At 36.5% G+C, this 18256-nt stretch overlaps 1 protein-coding gene across 1 annotated transcript in view; it reads right to left on the reverse strand.

Moving 5' to 3' along the window:
• The window catches only part of FYB1 (FYN binding protein 1), a 66389-nt gene that overhangs the window by 3731 nt on the left and 44402 nt on the right, over positions 1 to 18256 (reverse strand). Inside the window, exons 6-18 of the mRNA XM_054054989.1 lie at positions 17932 to 17975; positions 16812 to 16831; positions 15969 to 16015; positions 14421 to 14538; positions 13347 to 13503; positions 12074 to 12218; positions 9445 to 9473; positions 8218 to 8287; positions 7521 to 7661; positions 6810 to 6841; positions 5636 to 5741; positions 4161 to 4263; positions 3670 to 3832 (exon numbers count right to left, since the gene is read on the reverse strand). Coding sequence (XP_053910964.1) covers positions 3670 to 3832; positions 4161 to 4263; positions 5636 to 5741; positions 6810 to 6841; positions 7521 to 7661; positions 8218 to 8287; positions 9445 to 9473; positions 12074 to 12218; positions 13347 to 13503; positions 14421 to 14538; positions 15969 to 16015; positions 16812 to 16831; positions 17932 to 17975 — 1175 coding nt within the window. The remainder of the gene's footprint in view (positions 1 to 3669; positions 3833 to 4160; positions 4264 to 5635; positions 5742 to 6809; positions 6842 to 7520; positions 7662 to 8217; positions 8288 to 9444; positions 9474 to 12073; positions 12219 to 13346; positions 13504 to 14420; positions 14539 to 15968; positions 16016 to 16811; positions 16832 to 17931; positions 17976 to 18256) is intronic.

Consider the following 18256-nt stretch of genomic DNA (forward strand, 5'->3'; position numbering starts at 1 on the left):
TCTAAGTTAAATTTAAATATTCATGTTATTTCTTCTGTTGCTAGCAGTACTGAAATGCAGTTTTTCTCTTTTAGGTATTTCATACAGAAGACATAATAGATGATAACAACGTACAATGGATATGTACATAGAGAAAATTTTGCTCTCCAATTTTAGTTTTAATTATTCATATCTGCTTGTTTAGCATAATATGGTGCCTTAAAGAAGGAATCAGATTACTACAGCAGCTCCAAGACCAGTTAGATTTCTGCTGTGCCAGGTATGTTTCATATTCATAAAATGCCATTTCTCTTGCTGCATTGCAAAATTAGGTTTTCATCTTATATTTACTTTGTTGGTTGCATAAGTGGGGTGTGAAGAAATAGGATTTAACACAAAATATAGTACAATTCACAAACTATGGCACAAAAATTTGGCATAATAATAACCACACAATAAGATTTATAATAATAACAGAAATGTGTATAGTTTCCTCTAGGGACAAAGATGTATTTAAAGATTTATACACCAATTAATTATCATAAACTGTAATGGTTTACAAAATTTTAAATGTATCATACTGATAACAACTACTTATATAGGTAATGGAAATATCTTAGAAAATATACTCACTTGCAAATTATTCTATTAATCTGTTGCATTACTAATGAAATTGGATAAAAATGCACATATTTTCTTCAATATACATAATACCTTGAAAAACTTACTTGCTGTCCTTGGTAAAAGTTACCTACTGAAAAACTTGTCAAATGGTATAACATATAACAAGCAAAGACAAGCCATAACAATAGTTATGTATTTGTAGCTAAACATCGGTATGTTGGTATAAAATTAGCACAGTTCTAAAGGAGAAATTCAATCACAGTTTTGTAGTAATTCATACAGAATTCATAGGTTAGAATAAATTTATTTGCATGACTCCTCTCCTCTCTCTTCCCCTTTTTTTTATATCAAAGCCCTAATTTTATTCTAACTTGAATTTCCCATTTCAGGATCTGTAACTGTATTTTTAAAGAAAACTTCTGTATTGTGCTAGAGCTGAAGGTTGCCTAAAAAGTGATTAATTTCATGTGATAGTATTTATTTGACAATAATCTGCTTCAACTTCTGTTTAAGGCTTAACAGTTACATGAATGAAAAAATAGTTATATGAATATATTATTTGATTGCAGCTATGCAACGTAATATTTGCTTCGTCTGTCTTTATATCCTCAGAGTAATGAAGATTTGATACTTACATAAATTCTGTTTTAACTTCTGCTTACTAAAAGTATTAAACTACAGGTAATGTTCAATAGTCAGAGAACCCAGTGCTGCAGATTTTCAGTCACCTGTGTTCACTCAGGCTGATTGCAAGTCGGTGCACATAGGGAAAGCTCTGTCTATTCAGGATATTCTTAGTCTGTTTGTCTTTCCTCAGATCTTATTATTTGGGATAAAGGCACAGATTTATTTATTTTTTATTAAAAGATGTAATGTTTTTAAAATTATCTTTAAACTGAGTTCAATAATTTCCAGGACTCCTGAAGTCTCAACAGGAATAATTTAAAATAATTTGGCTAACATAATCTTCCCTGTTTTTTCTTTTAATTTTCTTATGTGAAATAAAAGAAAAATTTCCTCACTTACAGTCATGGTGTATAAGCACAGCATGCTTGCTGGCCACATGTGCACATCAGTTCTTCCACTGCAAAGTGTAATCTCAGTTCCTCCGATGGTCCCTAGCCATTAAATTTGTGGGTGATACAGTCCTTGCTGATCTCCCACCCTTTTCAAACTTATTAATCCAAAATTACACATCTGAAGTTTCTATTTCTAATTTATTCATATTTTTGTAGCTTCCATTGTAGAGAGCAAGGCAGAAGGTCGGCACACTCCTGCATGATTACCCAATGCCACTGAAAGCTTTAACACGTGAGGCCATCTGCTCTCTGACATTGTAAAGGAAGCTTAGAGAGGACACAACTTACATTTTCAGGCACTGAAGTCCATTTATATCGTAATGTTTAAGCAAAATCTACGGAATTGAATTGAAGATTTTTCTGTGTTTGAAAAGGTACGTGAGTCAGACCAAGGCAACATTAAGAAGGGACTTGAGAGGGTTAATAAGAATCAGTTCCTTGTTTGACTTTAGAAATTTTAAATAATTTCATAACAAAATAAGTGGTAGTGGAATATGTTCCTAAGATGATCAGCCCTTGCTTAAAGAGGCAATAAAAGATTTTTATATAATTTGTAATTTTGTTTAATTTTTGTTAGAGACACGAAACTGTGGAAGATAATAATAAAATGGAAGAATTCGTGTGCAAGAAGGTAACAAAAACATATTTAATGGTTGATGTTCAGCCTGTGTAGCCTTCAAAAGGTAAAATAACAGCTTCAGGACACAAGGAACTAGAACAACTAGTGCAAATAAACTAAAACTGTCATGCGTTTTACTGAAGTAGGATTCAAACTTAAGTAATTAATGTGAAAATTGGCAGAGAGCTATTCAGAAGTTGTCAGGAAGGATATTTTTATTTGTTTTGCTCTTTTATGCATAGCAAATCAGTAGCTCCTGTCACTGTTTGAAAGGCTTTGAAGACTATGTGAGGAAACCAGCCAGCATGAACTAATTTCTTCTGTTATTAGCTGGATTCAAAAAATGCGGCATTGAAAGTTGCTATTTCGGAAGTAGATACATTACCCCAATTCATATTTTGAGAAACATATGTGTTGTTATGCAAGGAATTTTTCCTCCCCCTGCAAGCCTGCCAGGAAGAAGGGTAATACTCTAGACCGCAACAATTGAGTGCAGAGGGGAAAAAACTCAAAGTGTCCGTATCCCTTTCAGAGTTTTATAGCACTGGACTGTCTTTGACATAGGTCAGATGTAAAACGTAAAGGTGAATGGAAGAAAGCTGCTGCTTTGAACGTTGCCTGTTCCTACACAAACTGAATTTTCATTAGGAGATTTGAAAAATATTGTTACAGAAGCATATTAAGAAATTGAAACCGACAGCAGAAGATCCAGATTTCTCCAGAAGTGCAAAAAACTTCTGCCAAAGCAGACCTTGGCCAAGTTTCAAAGAAACACTGAAAGGCCTCATGCAGCTCCCTAAACAAGCAGGCATGCCCGCAGAGATATATGCATTGGATCAGCTCAGGACTCAGGAGTGAAGCTCCTAAGCATTTCCCGCGCCCAGCCCCAGCCTGTTGAAAAGATTGCACTCCATCTCTATCAATCTAAAGGAAGAATATTGTTATTGATTTTCCCTTGTCTGCAGTCAGTGGTCAAGTGCTTCCCAGAGGTGCAGCAAGGATTTTACTATACTTTTGCTAGATCCTGTGGAGTATAGCTGTAGTCTTTTTGTCAAATAGAGAGAGACAGAAGCAATAAAAACATCTGTTAATCTTAGTTGAAGCAAAGCGAGATTCACATAACTAAGTTGTTCTTTTTCTCACATTTGGTATCTCTTGTCTATTGGAGTTTTAGTATTTTTAAGGCAAGCCACTCTTAAAATGCAATAATAAAATAACAACAATATCCCTCTTGTCAACCATCGGGCAAGGAAAAAGACAGGTATTAGGGTCTGCTTTAATATGGCAGAGAAGAGGTCTTTTTACACATTCTGACTCAATCAGTCTTTGGCAATTTCATTTGTAGGACAGCCTTTTAATAAAACTTACATTTTCCTTCTTCATTCCTGCACAGGACCTTGGTATCATCCGTACTTTCTATAATTTCAAGAAACTCTCCTGGTTTAATTTGTAAGTCTTTAGGTCCCCATCTTCTCTGGGGCAAATCTTGGACTGTGGTGGTAGAGTAAAGGACTTTAATTTCACCTTCAAACTGCAAAAATAAAATAAAGAGATGGTAGTTACAAAACATCAATGTAAAGCTTATGATCAGGCATTTTTTTTTATGGATATATTTTCACTCATTACTACATGTTTTAAAATTAGGCAAATAATTTTCTGTGCTATGTACTATGTGCCCATACTCGCCATTTGGTCTTACAAATGCTCAGATTACTGTTTTTAAAAGTAGCAATAGTTCACCTTTCAAAGGCAAAATGATGGATTATTTATGAATTGGAAAATAAAAATCAGAGGACACCACACAGATATTTTAATGTTTATATTTTATCTGAACAAATCTTTCTTTGAACAAAACTTACTTTGAACTTTTTTCTGAACTCCTTCTCTTCTTTTTCTATCTTTTTAAGCTTTTGTGCATCTTTTTCATCTGATTTAAATTTTCCAAGGCTTGCTGATTTTGAACTAAAACAAGAGGTTACAGATAAAACCAGAATTAGCAAAACATCTGAGGTATTGACATCCTTATAATTTTAGTGAAGATGCATTTACCTTCATTTGTATTCAGTAAGTTTTTACTGCTCTAGAAAACTAATATGGATAATACAATACAGATTTACTTTCAAAAGAAAACGAAGTTCAGGCTGTCTTTCCCAATTTTCTCTTTCAATAAGTTCTGATGTTAATATATCTATTACATAAGCAAATATGGGAAATTATTCAAAGTATCTAGCTGCTATCACAATGAGAACTTTAAATCTACCAAAAAATAGTTCAGGTAAATGATACTCATCACTTTAGAATCTCTAGGCAAGGAGCAGTTTTTTTGACATCTATATATCTTTGGGCAATAGGCTGAGTAACACGTCCCACTATGAAGGCAGCTGGAACATCTTAGCATTTTGTATAGCAGCTGTGTTAGTCTATATTCGCATGGAAGACCACGCTACACCAGGGAATCTACATTATGTGACCCATTTCAAGTTCTGTTGGGTTTTTTTTCCACATTCCTGATAGTCTTGACTTCTGTCAAAGAGCACAGAAGGATTTCATGCCCTAACTGCCCTTCCTGATGCTGTACCTGGAAATTTTAAGTCTGACTCTACTTTTTGAGCCTTCCCGATCTCTGTAGGAGTTACGGATGACAGTTTCACTGATGAGGAACATATGCATGGGTGTGAACTAGTCTAGATTTAGCTTAGGAAGGCTACGTTTCTTCCTCTGGATGAAAAATTCAAAGAAGTCTCTGTGTTTTAATGCCTCCAAACTAGATTATTGTAATGCATTCTATAATTCCACCCAAGTGGAGTTAGAGATAACAGAATATGACGTGTTTCAGTCATCGCCACCAATGCATCTGTGCTCATAACACATCTGTGCTCCAGAGATGGCCACAACTGCTGAGTTCAGGGATAGAAGTTTTTCAGGTTGAATCTCACACCTCCAGATGTGTTTCATACTTATAAAACAGAATACTACCTGTTTTTCTCTTAAAATACTACTGCAGCTGGGATGGAGTGCTTATCCTAACAGTTCACAGATTTTGATAAGAAGACTGCATGGAGAGACTTTGCAACGAAGTACCTTTAGGCCATGCATTCATTTCTACCTCTTATCCATCAGGCACTGGATTTGTTGAAATTCAAAGCATGCTTATTTATTCTGCAGTCTAATTATTATTTCTATCTGAAATGTAGGCAGGAAGCATTCAACTGCCATTGTCAACACTACATTTAGGAGAATACAGAGATACTAAGCAGTACCACAGAACTAAACGCATATATTAGTAGCAATCTGTCTCCAGTAAATACTTTAAAAATGTTTCACAGTGTATTACAGATTTCTAATCAGGGGAGTAATTCCCGTTTTCACTTGCTTGAGTTCAGGTGGTGAAGGGAAGTCTGAAGAATCTACATCATCATAGACATCATTGTCTTCACAATCTGAAACACAATAGTGTTGAGAAGAGTGGAAAAATATTATGCGATCCTTGCATAGTGAATACATTCTATAACAATCTAGGGTAGTGTGGCTAAGTTGACAAGAAATTACAGCACGTACTGTAGCCATTTATCCTCTGCAGTAACTATGGGTTCTCTGTTTTGCACAATGTACTGTGCAAAACAAGCACCAGCCAACCTTTTCAGAATAAGACGCTTTATTAATAACAATAGGTATTCACTGATACTTTAATCTTCTTAAGCTGAAACAAGTTTTAGCACATGTTGGCCGCAGTAGCCTTTAATCTTTATTTTAATTAGTCTGTTTCCCACTGTGTTGCATCAAAGTATATTTTTGGGGTTCAATGTTAAGGTAACCTCAGACACTTCTTAACCACTGGTCAATGCAGCATTGCTTAGAAGTGGATATGAATCACATGTATGTTAGTTTTTAGGCCACCTTGCAATGCCGAAGCAGTGAAAAGACTTCTTACTCCAAGAATATACTTTGAGTCACAGTCAGCGTATTTGTAAGGTGGAAGCAGTTGTTCAACTCATCATATCAATGGTTAGAAAAGTCACAGGAGGGGATGAAAGGTTTAGAACTTAGTTCAGGCAGGAGCCTCAAAAATTGTAAGAACTTGCTATTTATTCTATAGCTGAGCTGATATTTATATCTTATCTTACAAAGACATTGCAAGTACTAAAAATAACAACAGGAGTCTCTTTTTCCTTTTGAAGTCTTGCATTAAATGTTTCTTTTCAAGAGTATTAAGTATTCATACTTAATGTCAGATAAAATGAACTAGTGGAAATCTCACATAGAAACTACATGACTTCTTAAAAATATATCAAATTGTTTTCCAGAGAGCTTGCAATGTCTTTCTATCTCCTTGTGTGTAGTTAAAACAGTCACAATATTTGAGATTTGTTTGCTGGAACTGGATCATCAATGGGAAATCCTGTTTCCTTCCTTGGATGTATTTTTGCAACTAGCATGATAAAGAGTAATGTATACAGCAAAAAGGATTAGGAATCAATATAGAGACTGAACAATAGACTATTAATTACCTTTTCCAGACTGCTTTGTGGAAGGAGACATGCTAGAAAAAAAAATATGCTCATTAGTATTTATGTCATATTAACAGGCTTTTGCATCATTTAAATAATTTAAAAAACTTGCAATTCAAGGTCTCCAAATAATCTCCAGACATTCTGAAACTCCACTCACACCAGTGACACTCCTGGACTAAGTGTATTTTTATACCACTGAATCAAAGTAAACTGGTTTAGAACCGAATGAAAGAAAATGGTGGTAAAAATGACAGTTGCTAACCTTTAGGCAATGTGTTAGAAGACAATCTTTATATTTTTCTGTTTGGCATATTATTCCTAAAATTTGGATTAGTGGGACTAGATTTAGCAATGTATCTCAGCTAGGTTGTACTGATGAACAAAGTACAATTTAACTGAGGTTATAGCACACTTACATCACTGGAGTGGCACAAAGATAAAGGGTCATTTTGGTGCTCCTCACCAAATAAATTTTTGGTTTATTTTAATTACCAGACTTATGCAACAAATACAACTTGTTAAGAGACAATTATATATATTATGCAGGAGAAAAGAAAGGAAGTCAGTTATTTTTGCAGGAAAGTATCATCCTGAGTTGAAACTTGATGCATGATTCGTTAGGCTGCTGTGAGGATATGTTAGTAGCACGTAATCACTGCTTTATTAGAATTAGTTAGTGTGCACTGTGATTTCCTGGCACACTCTTACAACGAATCTCCATTATCTTCTGCCCCATTGACTTTGGTTGTTTTTTCTCGTACACTTTTCTTTTTCTCATCTTTGACTTTTAGCCTCTTCAAGATTCCCCAGGACCAGATACCATTCTTATCTTCATCCTGCGATACAGACCTTTGGAGTATGCATGCAATTATCATAGTGTAAAATGTAACATTCTTTTTAAAAGGTCCAGTTTAAAATCTCCACTGATTCACATATTCCTCATTAATGACAACAATGTCTATACCACAAGGTGAAGACGCTTGCCTGAGTTCTAAACACTAAAATGCCAAATTAGAAATATGTATGTTAGGCCTTTTGTAGATATTGAGATATGTTTGTAGGTATAGATATTAATCTAGTGGCTTACTGTTTTCGTGTTGCTACTCAGCAAGCTAACATCTTTGTTTGTTATTTTCATTTCGGAGCTGTTCAGTCTAGGTGGGGATTTGGGGATTTTTATGACTGCAGCTTCTTTTGCTGTCATAGCAAAATTAAGTACAGAACAAAACTTCTCCAGAAGACCAAAGAACCCCCTTTTTTAGCTTCATTAATCCATCCAGATGTATACTTACTTGCTGATTATCCTAATACTTGCTAATTACTATGCCTAAATAAAAAATACTAAAATCTGAATATAAAATACTCTGTTAAAGAAGAAGATTATTTAAATGCTATAAAAACTCACCTAGTTACAGTATCTTCATCATCAATCCCATCATAAATGTCTTGATCAGAAGGAGGAGGTGAGAACATATCTTCAACAGATCAAACAGTGAATTAATATACTTTATATTGACTGTTGCTGAACAGGGTATTCATTATTAACCTCCTAAGTAAATTAGATATGTGTGCAGTTTATGCAATATCCTTGCACATGGAAACTTTCTGTACATCAGCGCAGGTCATTTATTAAAACAGTGATTTAGACTTATCCCAGCTGGGAATGACATCCACAGCATTTAAATGTGGTACTGCTAATCACAAGAGCACGAATAATGAAAACCAATGCATTTACACTATATCCAATAAAATTATAAATGGATTTTTTTTTTATGATTACTTATGACTTTCATATTTTTGTGTATGACTCTCCTGGTGATTGATGTCAGACCAACACTTACAGCAAGTGGCATCTTGTGTTTATCCACTGCAGCAAGAGGCAAGTGCAATGCAAGCTCCTGATTTTCGTCTCAGATCTGACCTTTGAGCAACAGCTCCTTTAATGCAGGGTTAGCTCCATGTCCAGTTCTAGTGACTGGTCAGAGTAGTCACTGATATCTGTACTTAGCTGGCAGCAGCTTCATCCAGAACTGCCAGGGGATGCTTCTGCCATGACTAGTACCTAAACCCTAAGCTGAGTGTTTGAACTGTGCTCTTGTGATCAACAGAGCGAGCTACATAAATGTATGTGCTGTCAAAGGGAAAACTGGGTTTGTATGTGTGTTTTTGACAGTATGAAACTTAGGCAGTCATACAAGTCAGTACTCTTGAGCATCACTGAAGCTGAAGTGCCCCTTAACTCCGACAGTAAAATGCAGCTCTATTTGCTAGTATTGCTGGCTATTTCAGAAATGGGTTTCTGCTGCACGAAACATCTTGGTCATGTTAATACTTTGTCAATTAGATCTGTGCTGTTTTGGGGGATGATTTACCTTTATACAAAAAAAAAAATTAAAGTTTTGTTATCTTCTGGCATGCTTATGATTCACGGTATCTGAAGACAAAACTTGCTATGTTCCCACAGGTGGAAAGAAAGTTAATTTGGCCATTATACCTCCCTCTTTGTTGCCTCTTAGCTAACATTTAGCGTGCTTATGGATAGTTACTGCATTATTTGGAAGGAACAGAGGTCTGGATTTGAAGATAAGCAGTACACAGAAACACTGGAAACATATATATATATAGAACTTACTTTCAGCTCCACTTCGACCACCACTCTGACTGGAAAAGCAAATGAGATGTTTTAGTTAAAAACAGTCATCCTTTGGAAAAAGAAAACAGCATGACCACCCATCACTTTTCTAGTTATTATTTCTAAACCTTTTGGCTTTGGTACTTGTCTACATTGCCAGCTGAGCGCTACAAATTCTGCACTGGAAGCTTAGGCTCATGCTTGTGTGTTTTTACGGGCAAGAACTAAATGTGCCAATTCTTTTTTTTCTGTTTTTTTACCGCACTCACAATTAAAGTCAAATAGTAGTTGCTTTCTCACTGAATCTAAAGAAAATGTATCATCTCATTCACAAGTGAGCTAGCTCTTAGATGAGGAGGGATTAACTTTTAGTAGATTCAGGTAAAGCAGGAAAAAATACTCTGTCTTTTTTTCCTTGGAAATAATTAGTTACAAGTCAGATGAAAGCACTTTAGAATCTAATTTGCAGTAATTCAGAATATATTTTCTGTATCTGTTGATATCTTCAAACTAAAGTACAAAATGTGGCTTAAGATTGAAGGATAATTCATGTTGGAAGAGATCTCAAGAGGATATCATGTAGTCAGACTTAATGGAAGTGAAAATATAATCTGACCGAAACCTATTGAGTACATCATACTCTTTAGATTCATCCCTTTTAAGGAGATTTTCTTGAGATGAAATAGTAAGCAAATTAATTTATTGTTCAACTAGCTTTCATTGGGTGATGCTTTAGACCTCCAACTGCATGTTTCTAACATTTCAAGGGTTCCATCTTAGCCTAGTGTTCTAACACTAATTGAAAAATACCTGATAGGTCCACAGTAGCTGAGATTATTGCCACGTCAGGGCCTTACTTAAATTTATACATCAAAAGAAGATATTTGTTAAACTTCTGTGCCAAGAAATGCTGAAATACAACAATCCTAATCACTTATTCATTTGGAATACTAAAAATACCACTGAAAATAAAATAATACTGTGTGGTAAAGATGCTTTTTTCAGTACGGCATTCTTACAATGTTTTCAAAACTTGTTGATATATGTCAAACCTTCCAACAATTCATGCTCATAAACTGAGCAGAATGCTATTAATTGCTAGAGAAGATAAAAATGTCAAAATACAGCTCAAAGGATTTAACGAATCTGAGCTATTCTTTCATCCTTCCAAGTTCCTTACACTATTATTTTAGTATGCAACAGTGTAAGTATTCTTGTTTGCTTTTGAATTCGATAAATTTTCTAAATTCCTTGCATTGATGTGGTTAATTGTAGAGCTTGCCATAGTGAAAAGGATTGGCCAAAGATACTTCCGCAATGAAGTACCTAATACTCAGATTACCTAAACCTAAACCGACTAAAGGAACTCTTCTGGCTAGATCACGGTGCTGTAAGACCAGTGTGCAAGGAGGAAAGCTGATATGGAGCAATATTAAAAAATATCAGATGCAAAACTCTATTAGCTGCTCAAAGAATGCCAGCCCGAAGGCAGATCTTTCCAAGAGCTGTTTCTGAAGCTCATGGGGATGTTCTAGCAGCTGAGCATCAGCTGCACCCAGCAGCCAGCCATCTGCATTCCCTTTATTCCAGCTAGGCCTTTTAAGTTAAGTTGCTGGGAAGCAGTAAAAAGCAGGTGTTATGGCTGAGTGTTTCAAGGGAGTTGTTCCACACACAGAAATCCTGCACACCCATATGCAGATTTCTTATCTGAGTATGTGCTTCGGCACATCAGGACACGCAGTGGAGAATGAATGCTGGTTTGCTGCATCACATGACAGAAGCAGGCTTTTAAGCGAGGTCGGGTAACAGAGGTACCACCATCGTGTTGAGTCATATGATAGCCTTGACTTTTGTCACAAGATCTCTAGGATATTTCCCTGCCAGCAAGACTGATATACTGCCAGAGATGGCAATCCTCTAGCTGCTGATTTATTTGATGTGAAAAATATGGCAGATTGTAGTAGAGAGCCTGCAAGGTAGCACTGCAGTGCAAATACAGTGGGACTGTGCCATAAAGGAGAAGCTTCTGATGAAGTAAAAAAATTATAGCTCATAGCCATCTCATGGGATTTTATAGGCCTTATTTTCAGGAATAAATACATTTGCCACACTCTCTTCTGATGGGCTATCCTAGTCATGCTTCCAGAAGTCCCATCTCTCCAAAAGGAAAGAGGTAGGAAGAATCACAGTTTGAAAGCAGTGAGGGTAATCAGGAGTTCCCCAGTGCAGTGTGTTCCCACTGCTTTGAGTCGTTTCTTCTTGCATGTTAGAAAAGGCAGTGTGTGACCTCAAAACACAGAGCAAGAAAAGAGAGGGATGGTAAATTGCACTTCCTGCAGGTGATTTGTAATCCTACTTGTTTTGTGTTTTGTTCTCTTTTGGATTGTAATGCTGTAAGTCTTCTTCCAACACTTTGGATTCCTTCTGGATGCAAGTGCTATAGATGGTGGATCCCAGAATCCATTCTTGTTTCTCTGACTACTTAAGTTTGAATAGCTCAGTTAGATGTTTCTGGTATAAATGGCTGTTCTTTTGTGACCAAGAGCCTGCTTAATTTTTGTAAAACTTCCCCTCTTTAGGCTGACTGGGGTAAATCATTGGCTCCTTTTCATGGATGCCTTATACATACCTGCTACTACCGTCCTGCTCTCCAACGTCATCATAAACTTCTTGGTCAGTCTCTGTGTGTTTCACAGGAGTTCTGGCAGGTGTTTGCTGCTTTCTTCTTAAAGAATCATAATCAATCTCCACCATGGTTGTTTTAATGTATCCATCTAAATGAATGAAACCATGAAATTAGGCAGAGGTAGTTTTAAATCTCCTCATAAAGCGATGAGTTTAATAAAAGATTCAGTATCAGTGACTGAATTGTATGACCTTTGTAAACTTTCAAAGAAACGTCTCATCACAAGCAACTTCAGGTTGCACACAAATACAAATCTCACATCTGTCTCAGATCTCTTCTCAAACCCTCCCCAGCTGGTGTCAAGTTAACCTCACCTTTGTTTGCTTCTGATTTACAGCCGAATAATTTTCTACACCCTCTCCAGGAATCATGGAGCAAGCTCCCTTTCTCATCTGACCTTGAGACCACTGCAGTTTCATGGCACATTTTAGGACTGTCTGTGATATAAAGATTCTGAGAAGTCATTCTGAGGAAAAGACGCTTTGTTGGCATTGATTTTGCTTCAGGCTGGTAGACACACTGCAGCAGCATTGCTATCCTCTTGTCCCTGGATCTTGACTAAAAACATCTAATTATACCTGTGGGTGGAATGGCTCAGGAGAAACTTGCAGCAGAGCAGTTGACATGATATTGGGAACTCTGTATCTGCTGAGGAAAATTTTAGAAAGGTGTACTGCCGGTACAAAATTGAGCATTTTGATTTCCTCAAAAATGAAAAATGCTCATACATTTCTTGAAAACTGAAAATCCACCACTTCACTGCTTCTGAGTAAACCCAGCTTTTTTAGTGTCTTCCCCTCAAATTGGTAGCACATTGGTTGTTTTTATTTTCTTTTATTTAAATGATCAGAAATGATTTTAGGAACAGCCATGTAATTTTTAATACAAGACATGAAAAAATGTTATCTCTGTTACTCGTATAGAGCCAGGTTCTGATGCTTTTTGAAGGCTGATATGAAATTACCTCTCAATAGGTCCATGAAGATCCAAAATATTGTTTCGAACTTATTCTAGTGTCTGTAGACATTACATTATGTTGTAGAATAACTTCCCACTATGAATGAAGCTGCATGCCAGCTAAGGATGGGAGGATTTTGTGAATTATTTACTTTGGTGGCCAGCGACAGCCTTGGTAAGGCTCCTCCTTAATGTAATGCTCATGTTTGCTGTCATACAGTGAAAACTTTCAGGAGCACAGTGAAAAAACAGAACTCACAACATCCTTTTATCCTGCCCAGCCACTTTCCCTCAGGGTTGTCTGTGAGGCGAATTATTTCAATCTCTTCCCCCTGTTTGAAGGTCAGCTCATTCTTCCCTCCCTTGTGGTCAACGCAAGCTCGTGCCTGATGAAGGACTTGGATGGGTCCCGTTAACTGCAGAGAAATAGCAATGAAAGAAATCACAGATGTGGCAAAATGAGTTATTTCCCAAACATTCAGATGAAAGAGAAAGTAACTGTATTGATGATTATTCTTTTCACTGACGTTTTAAATAGCATAGGCAAATAAACAGAAAGGCATCATTTCCTATTTGCAGCTACCTAGCTTAAATTAATAATCAGGAATGTAAAGAGGGCAACTGCAGAGCAGTAGAACAACTGAAGAAGTGACTGGAGAAATCACAGCAATACAGGTACTAGGCTAACCTATGGAGCCTTTCACAGGTTCACAAAACAGACATGCATTTAATTCCACTGGGCAGCCCCGTGCAGTTCCAGAATTAATCATGTGAGTTAATGTTTGTTAACATAAATAAGTCTACGACATAATGCCTTGGACTTACCATTCTACTCTATAAATGATCCTACAATCACTTGCAAAACATGATCACACTGTTTACTCCAATTTAGGATTCTTTTTTGTGATATCTTTAGTATATGCTATTGGATAAATCACTGCTGTAGTACCTCAGTCCAGTAAAGCAAAAACCACCAACTGTGTGGGATCAAATTCCCACTTTGATTAAGAACTTTTGATGCCTTTTAAAGCAGAAAAGTAAAAGGATATGTTTTTTAAGGCTTTTTTTAATATGGACAGAACACGAGAAGGGAATTTAACAGAATAATATAAGCACTGAAAAAATGTCATTACTCTCAATACAAAGCCTTAAGTCAATCCTATGCCGAACATAAAAGGATAGCTTAATTTTTTATTCAAAATTTATCCAGACATTTGAACTACCTACCATGACAAATAGTTTTGTAGCCAGATTAGAAACGTATTTTGAACTTGACAATGCTAAAAAATGCTTCTTAAATGCCTTTCACAAGATTACAAAGCAAAAAGCTTACTTTGAATTTCTTCCTTATTTCCTGCTCTTTCTTTTCCTTTTCCTTCTGTTCTCTCTTCTCTTGGTCCATTCTTTTCTTTTCTTCCTTGTCCCGCTTCTTCTCTTTTTCCCTTGATGATCTGAAAGTGCATTGTCAGGACTGAATGCAGCAGTGAAAAGAAGCTCACTAGACCTTCCTTACCCAAAATTAATCAAGAAGTACATGTGATGGAAAAAGAATTCTCTCAGTTAGATCCAAGCTACAGATTCTAAACCCTAGTGTGACTGCAACAGATAAAGCAAACAGCCCTTTCTCTTACATTGCATATATAATTTAAAGCGGCTGTCCTCAAGTGGACAGCATGCCAAGAAAGGTTATCTGGAGGTAACAGACTGGTTCTACATGTGCATGTCCAAACAAGCAAGCTGGGAAACTAGTAGCAGTCTAGGTGCCGCGGCACAGGCTGCAACAGCTAAATATTTACCCATTTATCAGCGGCTGATGCAGCCTGAACTGTAGCCTGAGCTATCACTGGACTGTGGCTTTCAACCTAATTGTGACCTATCATAGCAGTCCACTCAAATGACAGTCTTCTGCAATACATCATAAATATACCATCAATATATATATCATGCCAGGGTATGTTGCTTGCTGTGCCTTATATGCTGGATGGTACCGAAATCTGGGTCCTAGGATGTAATTAGGACTATAGCTGCTGCTCTGCCACTTGCTGCTGACAAATTGGCTGGAAGAGAGATGTTTTGCAAACCCCGTGGAACTGACTGAGGCTCTCTCCTTTTCCTTTCTTGATAATTTTGCTAAACCAATATGCTCAAATAACATTAAAAACGAGACTAAATGAGGATCACCTGTGTTAGTTATACAGTTTTAAAACTATTTTCAACAATAAATTTTTGCTGATAGTCATTCCACATCTGAAACAAGGTATTTTTGTGTGGGATCTTCAGGCTGTTGCTTATTCCAAGGGAATTAGAGCTTTTCTTTGGCTATTGTCATACAACAAATCCTATACATTTAGGCATTAGCAGGGCAGGACACTCCTCAAAGTAAAGACCTAAATGGCAGAGGAATGACCAGAGCTCATATTCTGGCTCTGTAGTTATTGTAAGGGACTCAGGCCATGCAAAATGTAAATCCAGCCTCTCATAGGAGTTTTAAGTACATTTGTCAAGAAAATAAGAAAAACAACCATGACAAAAGATCTACCTGGGGGCATAGTACCTGGGGGCTGAGCTTATTTTTCATCCTAGGCTGTAATTCCAAACAGTGATACAGGCATGTTCTTTAAAACAGAAATCAGACTTCTGTTATCTAGATCACAGCAACCGCATGGTTTTATTGCAGGAGTTTTTCCATCCCACGGCATAACAGATCTAAGTAGGAAAGAACCTGTGAACAACCTGACTTTCCCTAGATGAAATGATTGAACACAGTAACACCTGGCAGTTACTGCAGTGGAATAACATTTCTGTGCCAGAAGAAAAGCATATCTGTTAGCAAGATTTTAGTAATGAAGATATAATAGGTTATAGAGTTTAGAATTGCTACCTGATGTCGTTTATGTCTTCATACATCTCTCCATCACTTTCTTGACCCTATAAGAAAAATACAGTTTTCAGTGGCCTAGATACATTTGGAAAAAAAATGAAGCAAATGGACCTTCATACAAACTAAATAAAAAAGTTTACTATAGAATGTAAACAAAATTTAATTTAATTTAATCTTTGCAAACCAATTTACTACATTATCCAAACCCACTATTCTTTTTTTCTGACTTTTTTTTTTTTTACTGTACCACAACTAGAAAGTCCTGGATTGTTACAGTCACAACAGCACATTGCTTAAACCAAAGTGGATGTTTTAATTGCAGTGTTAGTCCTGGGAAGCCTTTATCTCTGTTGATGATTGCACTGCCATGATGAAGGTGCCAGGGTTAGCAGTAGTTAAACTGGAATGTGAAGGCTCTAAATGGGACTCAGATCAGTGTTCCAGAGACTCTTCTAGTCCTAAACCAGCCAGGTACTTAAATACGTGATAGAAATCTGATCTTACCCAAAACAAGAGCTTTATTACCAGAATACAACAGGGCTCTTGTTTCTGGAAAATTTCAGTGAAATGAAACGCCAGTGAAAATAGAAGGGGTGGTTTTCCATTTTTTTTTCTTTTTTTTTAATCAATTTTTGGCGTCTAGCCAGCTTTGATAATTAGTTCCAGTTTGCTCTGCTTACCTAGTTTCATTTCTGTCCTTCACAATAAGTCAGTACTTCTACAATTTACTATCAATATACTGCATTCATTCTGCAATTAATTTTCTAGTGCATTGAAGGGATTTTACTAAATTTGTAAGTTTGTTCTGAAAAGGATAAGTTTATCATGGAGGATAACACTTACGCCGTCTGTGTTTCCATGGCCTATATGACAAAAAAAATAAAACCAGGTTATTTATTTTTACTGTGCAGAAAACAATTCATTCTAGCACTACTTTCAAACTGATAATATTAATGATATTAACTAGAAACATATTCAGACTCCCAGCTTCTAATGAGGGTATGTATGCAAAAATCAGAGTTTTTCTAGCTTGCTTCTGTATTACACTATTAAATAGTATTACCTACAAACCAGCATATTTCACTATTTATTTTTAGATGTGTTTAACTTATTTTAAACACTTTTTTTAGTGTCAATGGTGAACCTACCTATTTTTTATTTACCAAAATGCCTATGTATAGAAGAAAGTAATTATTGGAAACCTAACTAATTCAAGCAGATCTCAAAGAACTTCTTTGCACCAGCCCAGCAATTGAATAAAAAGGCCAAAGGCTCTTTTACAAAGCCAGCTTCTACCTTGGGAAGCAGGAGGAGAAACTGTGATTCTTCTGCATCCTCCTGAGTCTGCAGGTAGTTGGGTAAGAAAAGAGCTTGGGCTGAGTTTCAGCTCTGCGACTTGCACTGCTGTACAGCAGGGATGGCTAGCACACTAAACGATGCATCCTGTGCCTGGCACGGACCAAGAACTCTCGAGGAGAGATCAGGAGGCAGATTGAAATTCTTTGTGTCACAATCTGCTTCTTTGGCTGCTCCTGGTACAACATAGCGACTCGCTGCCTCTTATTGAAGGCAGACCACAAAGCAACTTTAAAAGCACAGTCAACAATTTTTTTTCATGAAGTATAAAACAATGCCTGCTTCACCTGAGCACACAGCTTCATTCTGAAAGAGCAGCATTCATTTTGGTTCAGATTTGAAAATCTGGTTATTTATAGTCCCAGCATATTTCTAACCAAAAAAAGGGGGAGGGAGGGCAGATATTTATGACAGTTCTTGAGAGTCTGTAATATTAATTACAGAACACGTAGTGTTAGGAGACAATGTGTTCACCCATGAAACTGCAGAACCAGCATAATTAGCTACACTAGCCATGCGTGCATAAAATATGCTTTTGCTTAGCTTAGAAATACAATATGCTTAAAACTTCATACAGCTGCCATTAATTAAAATGTATGCATCTTACCCCGTGAAACAAATTCAACATCATCATAATTTTCTTCTGGACTTCTGTAAAGACAAAAAAGTGGACATATGAAACCTATGAAGATGTTTTTATTATCGCATTTTCATTCACCATAGTTCTAGTGCTTTTTTCAGCTATTTCATACAGTGTCTGGACAGTCTGTTGAGTGCTTTATGCTACTTAAGTACCCATGTGATGCCCTAAACTGTTCTTCCTGACTGTGCCTTGATTTTTCACATGGGGCCACCTTCATCCAAGGTATAAAAGGAGAAAAGAGTCCAAAGGCACTCAGATACCGTGGAGAACAGTGTGTAATGAAAAATGT

The sequence above is a fragment of the Cuculus canorus genome, chromosome Z (genome assembly GCF_017976375.1).
Source record: "Cuculus canorus isolate bCucCan1 chromosome Z, bCucCan1.pri, whole genome shotgun sequence".
Taxonomy (NCBI): domain Eukaryota; kingdom Metazoa; phylum Chordata; class Aves; order Cuculiformes; family Cuculidae; genus Cuculus; species Cuculus canorus.